We start from the raw sequence: 12513 nt of genomic DNA, 5'->3' as shown, positions 1-12513 counted from the left end.
CGTAAATTTTTTAATAAGACGAACAGTTAAATATTATAGGTAAAAAGTAAAAGATTGGTTTGTTTTGGGACGGAGAGAGTATGTATCTATGTATGCTTTTACGCGTGCCAAAGTTAGTGTGTATTGTCGCTGTGCTCATCTGCTCGTATCTCATGCTATCATTTCAAGATGTGAAGCCTTTTGCTCTGCATCGGCAGATTTTATGTCTCTATTTCATGTACCAATGGATGGTTATATCTTCAATTAACTTATATAATTCCATGTTTCTCAAAAGAAAAAGAAATACACCAATAAATTAAGGAAAGGAAATTTGACGAGGACGAGGTACTATCTATAGATATGTTTAATGTAGCTTAAAATTATGAGTATTATTAATATAGTTTCTCCACTATTAATTTGTACTAGGAAGGTAGTAAGGGGGGATGAATTTGTATTTTTATAGTGTGCCCACTATTAATTCGCGCTAATAGAGGGAAGGAAGTTATTGAGTATGAATTTGCACCAATCTACACAGTATTCTAGTCACTGTCAACAGGTATTAATGGTGGATATAATATCCATGTTTCATAAAAAAAAGCAATTAAGCTATAATTAAAGAAATCAAGTTGAGGAGAGCGAAGTAGAGGAATAATACTCTCTTGAGTCCAACCCATCCCACCCCTCCATCAATCAACAGGGTCAGAAATGGGTTGGTTCCATCCTAACTCATCCCAACTCTGAAACCAAACACACCTTAAGAGCATCTCCAAGAGCATGACTAAAATTTGGGTATCTAAATCTCAATTTAGCAATTCATATGAAAAGATTTTATTTTCAAATTGATATAAATTCCAACAGACTTTCTATTCTCGCTCTTTAAATCTTATCAGCATGTTACCATTATCCAAATTATTGGAACTATAACACGTGCAAAAAACTTTCCATATTCAGCCTCAACATTTCTTTAGAAAGTGTAGGCCATTCATGTAAAATCTATAAATAATCATTTAACTTGATGGGAGAGAAACTTGCTAGATTTAACCATTAAAAAGGAGAAAGTTTATCCATGGAGGGTCTCTTCGTTTCACAGGAATTTTAGAGTAAACAGTTCAATTCCTCTAGTTTTCTTATAAAATTCCTTTGAAACAAAGAAGCCTGAAAGTATAGACATGGCAAGCATATTGACCTCACAAAAGTGTCATGTTTCATGTAGCGAGAAAAAAAACAGCAAGGACATTAGAACCCAGCTCATCATGCAAAATCGCTGCTGGGACATAGCTGTAGACACGCAAAAAAAAAACACACAAAAAAAAAAGAAAGGAAGAGAGAGAGAGGGAGGCAACGTTGTTAAATCATTCGCGCACGTGTCCCATGTGCGGCTTCCTCGTCCACACGCATTATATATAGCCATGGCCTCCTCTCCCCACACAAAGCTCACATCTTTCTCCTCTCCTTGCGCGCTCTGAGTCTGAGGTCGCCTCGCCATGGATGCCACCGTCGAGCTGTCGTGGGGCGCGCGGTGCGCGGGGCTGGCCTTCTTCGGGTTCTCGCTGTGCGTGGCGGCGCTCGGCGTGGTGCTGCTCCTGGCGCGGCGGTGGCCGTGGTGCAGCTGCCATGTCTGCCGGGCCTACCTGACGGGGTCGTGGGCGAGGGAGTTCACCAACCTCGGCGACTGGTACGCGCACCTGCTCCGCCTGTCGCCGACCGGCACCGTCCACGTCCACGTCCTCGGCTGCACCGTCACGGCCAACCCGGCCAACGTCGAGTACATGCTCAAGACCCGCTTCGACAACTTCCCCAAGGGGAAGCCCTTCGCCGCGCTCCTCGGCGACCTCCTCGGCAACGGCATCTTCAATGTCGACGGCGGGGCGTGGCGCCACCAGCGGAAGATGGCCAGCCTCGAGCTCGGCAGCGTCGCCGTGCGCTCCTACGCCTACAAGATCATCGCCCAGGAGGTGGACGCCCGCCTCATGCCGGTGCTCACCGACGCCGCCGACAGGGGCGCCGTGCTCGACCTGCAGGACGTGTTCCGCCGGTTCGCCTTCGACACCATCTGCAAGATCTCCTTCGGCCTCGACCCGTGCTGCCTCGACCGGGAAATGCCCGTGTCGGAGCTCGCCGACGCGTTCGACACCGCGTCGAGGCTCTCCGCCATGCGTGGCGCCGCGGCGTCGCCGTTGCTGTGGAAGATGAAGCGGTTTCTTAACATCGGCTCGGAGAGGGAGCTCAAGAAGGCCATCAAGATTGTCGACGAGCTTGCGGCGGCGATGATCCGGGAGCGCCAGAAGCTGGGCGTCGGAAGCAGCCACGACCTCCTGTCGCGGTTCATGGCCTCGACCGGCGTCGACCCCCACGCGGCGGACGACAAGTTCCTCCGCGACATCGTGGTCAGCTTCCTCCTCGCCGGGCGGGACACGGTGTCCACAGCGCTTACCACGCTCTTCATGATCCTGTCCAAGAACCCCGAGGTCGCGGCCGCCATGCGCGCGGAGGCCGGCGCCGGCGAGAAGGGAGCCACCACCTACGAGCACCTCAAGGGCCTGCACTACACCCACGCCGTGCTGTACGAGAACATGCGGCTGTTCCCGCCGGTGCAGTTCGACTCCAAGTTCTGCGCCGCCGCCGACGTGCTCCCCGACGGCACCTACGTCGAGGGCGACGCGCGCGTCATGTACCACCCGTACGCCATGGGCCGGATGCCGCACATCTGGGGCGCCGACCACGGCGCGTTCCGGCCGGAGCGGTGGCTCACCGGCCCCGGCGCGTCGTTCGTCCCGGCGAACCCGTACAAGTTCCCGGTGTTCCAGGCCGGCCAACGCGTGTGCCTCGGCAAGGAGCTCGCCATCACCGAGATGAAGGCGGTCAGCGTGGCGGTGGTGAGAGCGTTCGACATCGAGGTGGTCGGAGAGAATGGCCGGACAGGCGGCGCCGCCGCCGCGCCACGGTTCGTGCCGGGGCTCACCGCGTCCATCAGTGGCGGCCTCCAAGTGAGAGTCAAGCGCCTCCACACTTAGACCAGCTAGTACACCTTAGCTTCTACTGCATCAGCAAAATTGGATAAATTACAGGCTTGTACATAGATAAAAAAGAGGAGAAATTTGTAGGAAATTTGTTTCAAATGAGACAAACATAAACTTCAGATATTCCTTCGTGTTCATCATGTTTCTTTTCCTCGTTTGATGATGATCCTGCAATTGGATATTGTTAAGGAAAGGATCTGGAATCACAAATCAGGCAATAAAAACAAAGCAAACACAAAAATTCACAAAGCTGGGTAACTGAAGCAGCAGAGCTGCCAGAGCCCAGAGCAGATAGCAAGTTGTTGTCACTATGAAAACATCATTCTGAAATCTGTAAGATATTCCGTCAGGTTTTGTTGTATCTCATTTGGCTCATTGTTGTTCCAGGAAGAAGTACAATGACACATGACTTAAATACTGTGATGATTGACTAATACAAAAACGTTTCTTTTAATCTTAAAAGAATGTCTTTTTTACAGTACTGTCATCTTGCATGTTCCTCTGTTTTATTCAAGGTCAAACCAGGTTAAGTTAATTTTCAAGAAAATTCACATTTCCTTTTAAGCATTACTATTATATATGTAATATATTCGTTGGGGTTAAATACAGAATGGAGGTATCCTTTTCTAAACCATTTATTTTGGAGCAGTAATACGAAGTTTTGCCTTCCTTGCATATCAAAATGTCCGGAAAATGTGCAGACTACTGCAATTACTACAGTGAATTAGCCTCAAATTTAGGTAACTCGAACAATAGCAGGTTTTATTGGCATGATCTTCTAATCAAGAATTTCCAAATTTGGTAGCTATCAGCCAAAATTTCGGTGTCATTTACTCAAATCACATAGTAGGGGTATAATCTAGTTGCTTCTACTTTTGCATGCAGAAACACAATGGGTGACTAACATTGACTACATGAATGACGAATTCTTAGATGGTCGTTGTGCTAATTTTATTGCCAAAACGAGAATTATTTTATACTATATTGTCATCTTGCAGGTTCTTGTTTTACTTCTGGTCAAACCAGCTAAGTAGATTTTCCTGCAAAATCACATTTCCTTGCAATAATTATTGCAGAAGATATTCGTTGTAATTTAATACGAAATGGAGGTAACCAATGCACAACATTAATCTGCAACAGTAATATGAAGACTTGCCTTCAATGCCATACCAAAACAACTTTTGGAAAATTTCAGGAAATGTTCAGACTAATGCAATCACTGCAGTTAATTAGCCTCAATTTCAGGTATACTCAATCAATATCACTTTTATTGACATGATCTTTTGACCTCGGGACATTTCCAAATTATCGGTATCATTGACTCAGATTACCTATTTACTCCCATTTTCCTGAGAGTCATTTGCATAATGCAGATACAGATGCACTAAATTTCCCAGTCTTATCGCCCAATTTGCGTGGGTGTCGTCAGGACATACACCAGAAGCAATTGGGAACCTATCTTCTATAAGTTCTAAGTAGCATACTAGTAGCATGATTCTGCTCATGGTATGAGCAACCAAGATAGTGAAAAGGACAGATTCGTTGGGAGATTAACTCTTAGCGTATGAGCTCTCCTCCCATCAGATTGTTTCTCTTGGGGGTCTATGTTGGAGGCCAGGCTAGTCGTATGCGATATATATCAACTCTCTTTTCCTTCTAATATATTGACATGCAAATCCTTTGCGCTTCGAGGAAAGGATAGATTTCTGCATTTCCTGTATTTTTTTTTTCCATCTCTGAACAAAAGCAATGTATGACAGTTCTCATCAGAAAGATGATGCTCTTTTTTTTTTTTGCTGTTCTGAACTTCACAACTTGTAGGTATCATCATCAATTTATTCGTACGTTGTAGGAACTATATCATCACTTTCTCCTTGTCCGGTTGAAGAATAATCGTAACACAAAAGAGGAATTCAGTTAGTGATTCTGTTTGAGAAGCAAAGGTAAGACCTTGAACGTGATGAAGAAAAAAAGATGGTGTCCAGTTCCAGAGAATCAAAGATGATATATGCCGTTTCTGATGTATCTATGCTATCCGCATCAAAATCTGCATTTCCATTACCCGTCTTTTCCAGAGTCATTTTCAGCTCTTTATAGGCAGGTTTTTTATGACCAGGTTCATTGATTAATCCATAAATTCAAGGGGAAAAATACCTGGAAAATACTGGAGTACTAGTACATATGGGGACAGTTTATTTATTCATAATTGCTCACTTCCATATCCAGACCTAATATTTCCATTACTAGCATATTATTGTACTTAATTCCGACACAATTGAGTCATGGATGGAAATAATTGATACATGATGAGGATAGCACGTTAATGGTATTATCTTGACACTGATTCTGATCCTAGTCGATCGAGACACACACGATCCACAACTCATCAATCGCAACGTGCGTGCGTGATCAGCGTCTTGTCATTTGCCAGTACGACAAGAATCCACAGGAAATTTGGTTGGCCACAATTGCAGCACAAAATCCACACAAATATGGATAAGAAAACCAGTAGTGGTTTCAGAACAAATCCAAAGAAAAACACACACTTAGCAGCTTGCATGGCATGGCAAATATATATTGGTTAATTGTTAATCTGTTCCTGATAAAAGAACCGTCTAGTTGCTCAATCTTCTCTCCCTTTTTGTGTCCAGTCACATGAGGAAGAGCAGAAGAACATCAGCTCCTCTGCTAGATATGATTGAACAGCAATCCCTTCAGACAAGCCGGCCATGGCTTTGAAGTTTGAAGCGTGCTCAAGATCTGTTTTGCAATCTCCAAACATTGCCGATTAAATACTGCAAATTTCACTCCAAACAATGCGCCTTTTTCATCATAACGAGATAGGGGTGCTATTGTTTTCAGAATTCAACAATAAATGGATGTTTCTGTTGTTAGATCTGTCTCCTGCATGTGCCAAGATGCCATGGAGGTAGATGCAAAACGATGTGCAAGTATAACTAACTACTGGCAAGCTCGAGTTTGGTGTACATTGCAATATAAATTGGTGTGTAGATGGTTGACTGAACACTAGCAGGTAAATCATGAGTGATGGTCGGTCAATTGCTGCATCTTATCCAGGAGTGCCCAATTACATTTCGTTACCTTATTAGCAAAGTTAATTAACATACCCCAAGAACAGATCGGCCAATGATCAGTAGACACATGCTCCGATGATTTTTATCTCTAGCTGTGTGATTGGCATTAGTTAAGCGCATTGGCCATTACATTCTTTTGTCAAGCTAACACTGAACACTACAAGAACTTGGATTCTGGTAGCTCGTGTTCTACACCTGGAATACTCTATTCAACTATTGCCGGTGGGAGGTTTTATGGTTCTTGGGAAAGTATATTGGGCATTTATTTTTTGTAAAATTTTAGTACCTCAAGAAACTTAGCACATAGAGGCAATAAGTTTTCGCACTAAATAATTTTACTATTCTTGAGAATGTACCAGAAAGTACTATATTTTCTAGTATAAAATTTGATGCTACTATGTATCTCAAGGTACCAAAATTAGGTTTTTTATCATCAATGAAAAATGAGCATTTTTCCCATTCTTGAAGAGGTATCATGAGATACCACTGTTTTCCATGTAAAATTTAGTATCTTAGATAGTAGAAGGTACCAAATTTTACATAGAAAACAGTAGTTCCTCCTGAGAGAAGAATGGCAAAATTGTTCTTGAAAAATACCTTAAGATAATAAAAATCTTAGTACAAAATTTAACTTAACGTACATTGCACCTCAGGCTTAGGGTACTAAATTTTTACATTGAAAAAATGGTACATTAAGGTATTTTTTTTAAGAATTGTAAAAAGCTGACCAAAATTTTGATCGTAAATTTTGGTACCTAAAAGTACTTTCCTAGGATGGTAAAATTATCCAAAATTGTCATTTTACACTATTAACTTAATATACCATTTCAAATATGGTACAAAAGGTCCAATAAAAAATCTCATTGTCGGTTATGTATTTTTTTAGAGAATGATATTTTTACCCAGCCTCTATATCCAATCGGATATGTACGGCCATTTTTTAATTTGGAAACTTAGCCCAAGCCCAAGTAAGAAACTTAGCCCTTAAATAACCCAATCTGAAATCCGGTTATGCATTTGGTTTAGTGAATGATATGTAGCAGTGGTCTGTGTAGACAATACATACCATGTTTGTAATCTTAAGTTTAAATTGGATATATTAGAATCATAGGTCAGATTTATCTCAAAAGAAAAAAAAACACATTTTTTTGCACTGGATGAATGAATATGTAATAATAGGAAGCAGTGGTTAAAGTTGTATTCCCTTGTATAAATGATGTCAATATCGAAAACATCAAAACAACGTGTATTTAGACCAGAAGAGAGTAGTGCCTAGATGATAGGAAGAAAGCAAGTGCCTAGATGATATGAAGAGAGTAGCTGTCATACTGCTCTTTTGGACGGCACCGAGCAGAGAAATGAAGGCTCCAGGTGTTAGTGCCTCCTTTCACTTTGCATTCAGGCCACTTCATTCTTGAGGTGGACATGTTCAGTAAAACAAAATTCTAGCCACAATTTGGAACGATGGTTGAATGCATTCAGGCTCCACTATGGAGTTCTGGACGTATATCCAACTTCAGGACCATAAAAGTTCAGAAAAGGGAGATGAAAAACATGCCCTAAATTCCAATTCCACATAATTGTGTGCACAAAATGGATAAGAACTTGGGGGCAACTAAGCAGAGCTATGGCAAAGGAGCACTTATGACATGCTGCCAAAGTGCCAGGTGATCAAGAACAGACTTTCATTGTCTTTGACGATTTGTGGAACAACCAGCTGTCGATTTGATGTTTAGCATTACCATATTTTTTGTAGCACGTTTCAGGCATATTCGTCAGCTTATCCAGCTGGATCACTTCAAGAAAGATATAGTGAAATTATTGAATCACTTCAGAGTTCAGTCCAGCAAAGTCAGTGGGGTGACAAAAATTCAGTAGTCTGGAATCTGTGCATAGACAGTGGAAAGATAGCTTAGCGGGAGTACTGTAAACTTCTTCGGCAACTACACTTTGTCGCTTAGAAAATGAACAATTGAAATATGGAAATGCTCAAGAATGCATTAGTTTCAGTCTGAAAAAGCGGCTGTAACAGCGAAAGTTATTTATCTAAGGTAGTATTTTGGAATGAGTACCATAAATGAATTAGAGTATACATTCTTCCAGGGCACATGTTCTGCGTTACCCAAAAACAAAAACATTGCAAAAAAAGGAGCATAAAACCTTTACCACTAGATTTATAGAAAAGGACACTATACAAATATTTTATATTTATGATACAATCGCATTTAGTCCCTATTTGAGATAGCTGCAATGGATAGATTAATAGATTGTCTATATTTTTTGTGATAGTTAGGAGTAGTATATAAACAAACAGATAATTCTTAAACTCTTCTTTAAAAAAGCATTCCAAGACAATTTTATATCAGAATTTCTTCCACAATATGCACTATTATATGCAAATTAAACCAAAAATCAGAAACGTTAATGCTTCAAATTAAAATACAGTCTACCAGAAAAAAACTAAACGGCATATTTACAAATAAAAAATAATTTATAAATAAAACATGTATATACTTGTTCTTAACAATAAAAAACCAAGGCTTGAAAATAAATTACAATAGAAAAAATCATAAAATCAACTTCAAATTTAAAGGTAAAAATTTCAATTTCAATTTATAAATCTAAACAGAAAAAAAAAAAGATGGAAACGGCGAGTCAAAAGGTCCCAGTGGACCCAGTCAAACAGTGTAGGTTCACAGCGGCCGCACAAACGAAATCAAGATGGGCAGGACAGCTTGGTAAGCGACGCGGCTATCTTCTAATTTTCCCCCACGAACTTCGTGTGCGCCACACGCTCAACACAGTAGCTTCCACTCTGTCTCTCCCGTCGACTTCGCAGCCGTCACGTACGGCTGCAGCTTGACGGCGACCACTCGCCGGAATATAAACTCGATGATCATATAATTATGGCTATTGATCGTCTCGGCAGTACATGTTGAATAAACCATACAACCAAAAATAACATGGACTCTAAGTAATGGCTCTAAATTCACACTTAATATACATAATATCATGCCCATCTTTGATTCTCAATTTTTTTTCTATTAATCTGATTTTAAAATTCGAATAGACAGCTAATAAGCTGTGACCAATGTGGATCAAAATAAATTTGTCTCTATGACACGTGGGCTCTCATTAGTCTATGACATGTGGATCTAGTGACAAATCTGTTATAAACATTCGTAAGAGTGGCAAAAAATTAAATGCCCAAATACAAGCACCTAATTTTGAAGTAATCAACACATCAAACATAATATTACATTATAATTTCAATATTTATACACTATCAGTAATAACAAACCGTGCAAAGTCCATGGTAACGTGGCAACTAGTGAACAAAATTCATCTATCCATATGAACAAATATTATTCATAAATGGGCTGGATCCCGGGAGGCCCCCAGGACAGAGCTACCACGGCCGGCCCATCCGAAAGCCCATTTTACATATATCATCTCTCACTTGTCACCACACTACGGCCCAGCTAGTGAAACACCCAAAGCCCACTAAGCACAGAAGGGCCTCGGCCCAATAGCCCATTCCGACCAAACGCATCCGGACCGTCCATCCCCGATCAGCGTCCGCTATATACGGCTCTTCCACCCCCGCGCCACCCACGCATTCCCCCTTCCTCGCAAAACCCTAGCACCACCTCCGCCGCTGCCGCCGCCATGAAGCGCGACCCGCGCGTGACGAGCTCCCGGCGCAAGTGCCGCAAGGCGCACTTCACGGCGCCGTCGTCCGTCCGCCGCGTGCTGATGTCGGCGGCGCTCTCCACCGAGCTCCGCAGCAAGTACAACGTGCGGTCCATCCCGGTGCGCAAGGACGACGAGGTGCAGGTGGTGAGGGGCACCTACAAGGGGCGGGAGGGGAAGGTGGTGCAGGTGTACCGCCGCCGGTGGGTCATCCACATCGAGCGCATCACCAGGGAGAAGGTGAACGGCTCCACCGTCAACGTCGGGATCCACCCCTCCAAGGTCGTCGTCACCAAGCTCAAGCTCGACAAGGACCGCAAGGCCATCCTCGACCGCAAGGCCCGGGGCCGCGCCGCCGACAAGGCCAAGGGCAAGTTCACCGCCGAGGACGTCGCCGCCGCCGGAGCCGCCGGGGCGTCGCTCCAGGAGATCGATTAGGCTTTGGAGATCCCCCTCCTCCTCTGTTCGTACCGTCTGTCCTACTACTACTGCTACTATTATCTAGTTCATGCTGCTTGAAAACTGCTGCTTTGTCACTGAATTGTTTGTCAATGTTGGGTTTTGGAACCTTATATTTGGATCTAGTACGATGTCTTGGATTTCGATATCAAGAACTCATTACATGTTTAACCTTAAATTTTGTTATCATGCCTGTGCGAATTTTGTTGTAATGCGCCACTCTTAGTAACTGAAGATGCCATGGAGCAACTGGAGATGATCTGTGAGGACTCATATGCTGTTATTGCCAGTAGTTGTAAACTGTAATGTGTCGAGCATCTATGTAGAATTGGGCACTACTTTTCGACTATTTGCTAGACAGTTAAATCTTGGGCATGTGGTTGTCACTGCATTTCTGTTGTAGCTAGACAGTTCAATCTTGGGCATATTGTAGTTGACGAATCGCAGGTGATGTAGATTGGTCGCTACTGCGGATAGCTGATAGGGTTAATGAATGGTTTGATCGGTTGGCTCTGCTGCACAGGTAATGCTGCTGCTGAATTTTTTGGTTTAGTCTGAAGTTTCTTAAGTTACTTTTTACCTCTCAATGCATACGAAACCGGACACATCAGTTTCTGGTCTAACACGAGCCATATCCCAATGTAAGCAAAACATAAGTATGCTGTCCATACAAATTTACCTGTTATGTTCCTTTTTATGTGGCTCTTTCATATTGACAACAAGAAAACACACTATAAAAGCTGAGTCATTGCTATTGCTAATTATTAGCGGCTTGTAGGCTATCTAATCACTAAGTTCACTATTGCATTTTTTTTCCTAAACTTGGTGATTATTTGTCGCTTTTCTGATCACCAGGATTGAACTTGCATAGTATTTACAAAGTAACCTTCTATAGAAGCAGGATGATAGTAGTGTCTGCGGATCACTTGAAAAGAGTTCCCGGGGGACTTCCCCTTTTCTTGCAAGTTTAAACTCGACACCTACAAGTTGTCATCTTTGTGCATGTACTATTCGTAGTTAATATGTCTTTTTGTTTCAATCCTGCAACAAGGGTTGATGTTGCTGTGCGCTTTATGTCAAATGAGCTTTCAGGTAGAGATTAGCCTTATGGTCATTCTGTATTGGATTTTTTTTCCTTTCATCCTTTAAGCTACTTTTGCAACCACTTGAGTCATTGCTTGCCACGAAATTAAGCTTATGGACATCTTGCGAAACGAGAGAAGTTATGGGTACTCCCATACTGGAAAGCTCAACGGGAGAAATCGCATCTTTGGACGAATTTCAACTGAAGTACAGAACTCTAAAGCGTGTTGTACAAAAAAAAAATACCCGTCGAAATTTGAATTCGAAGTCCTCATATTTATACGCTCTGAAACCAGGCACAACCAGGCAAAATATATTGGGAGGGATTAGTAGTTGATTAGTACTCCGATGTGCTGAGAGGGACATCAAATGGCACGGACCTCTGGAGCATTGCGCCATGCCTCCGCTTCGCCGTCCACGGCCTCGACGTGTTATCAGACTGAGACCGGCGATACCCGGCTGCTCATTGCTTCTGTCGACCACGCTCTCACCGACGAGGCTTCGCTGACGTATCACTGTTGTGCAGTTGTACCACTAACATGTAGGCTATAACAAAATAAGATCTATATGTCAGTAACTTAACTACATCTACAATTAAGTTAAAGGGGCAATTTTGTTCTTACCCTTGTTTCAGATTCTAATATTGATTTTACCCATTATTTTTAGGGTTTCGGTATTTGTCCCTGCTTTTTTAAATCGAACGAACTGGATGCCCCTCTTTTGGTGGAAGGACTAAAACGGTGTTAACTTAGAGGTTAAAGTACTATTTTACCATTTTTCGGGAATTTTATTTTTATCCCTATTTTTATTTTTTTAGTCTTTTGTATTGTTGCTCGCCGTTCTAAATCATAGCAATGTAGAATTACCACGTATGTGCCACGTGGGACCAAAATAACTCCATACTAGTCTAGGGGGTAATTCGTTCAGTATGAAAAGTTAAGGGGTGTGGAATATCTAGTATAAGAGTTGAGGGAGTACTCGTACTTTTGTGATTGTTAAGCGGGATAGATTGAACTTAACCATAACTTATATAATTTTACATTTAGTCATCAGAAAATTAAACATGGAAGACAAGAAAAAGACTAAGATCGTGTTCGGCACGAGGGACATGAGGGTTAGTTATCCGCGCGTGAAAAACATAGTAATAGATTAATATATGATTAATTAATTATTAGTTATAGAAA

The 12513-nt window shown here is 42.3% G+C and overlaps 2 protein-coding genes across 2 annotated transcripts; both read left to right on the top strand.

Annotated features, from left to right (window-relative positions):
• Positions 1 to 1406: 1406 nt before the first annotated feature.
• On the top strand, positions 1407 to 3122 carry LOC102719621 (cytochrome P450 94C1). The gene has a single exon (XM_006662672.3). The coding sequence runs from the start codon at positions 1464 to 1466 to the stop codon at positions 2991 to 2993; it is 1530 nt and encodes a 509-aa protein (XP_006662735.2). The 5' UTR covers positions 1407 to 1463; the 3' UTR covers positions 2994 to 3122.
• Positions 3123 to 9711: 6589 nt separating this feature from the next.
• Positions 9712 to 10507, top strand: LOC102719331 (60S ribosomal protein L26-1). The gene has a single exon (XM_006662671.3). The coding sequence runs from the start codon at positions 9764 to 9766 to the stop codon at positions 10223 to 10225; it is 462 nt and encodes a 153-aa protein (XP_006662734.2). The 5' UTR covers positions 9712 to 9763; the 3' UTR covers positions 10226 to 10507.
• The last annotated feature ends 2006 nt before the right edge of the window (positions 10508 to 12513 follow it).

Source organism: Oryza brachyantha, chromosome 11, assembly GCF_000231095.2.
Source record: "Oryza brachyantha chromosome 11, ObraRS2, whole genome shotgun sequence".
Lineage (NCBI taxonomy): Eukaryota > Viridiplantae > Streptophyta > Magnoliopsida > Poales > Poaceae > Oryza > Oryza brachyantha.
The sequence above is the reverse complement of the archived record's forward strand: the minus strand, read 5'-3'. Positions and strand labels throughout refer to the sequence as shown.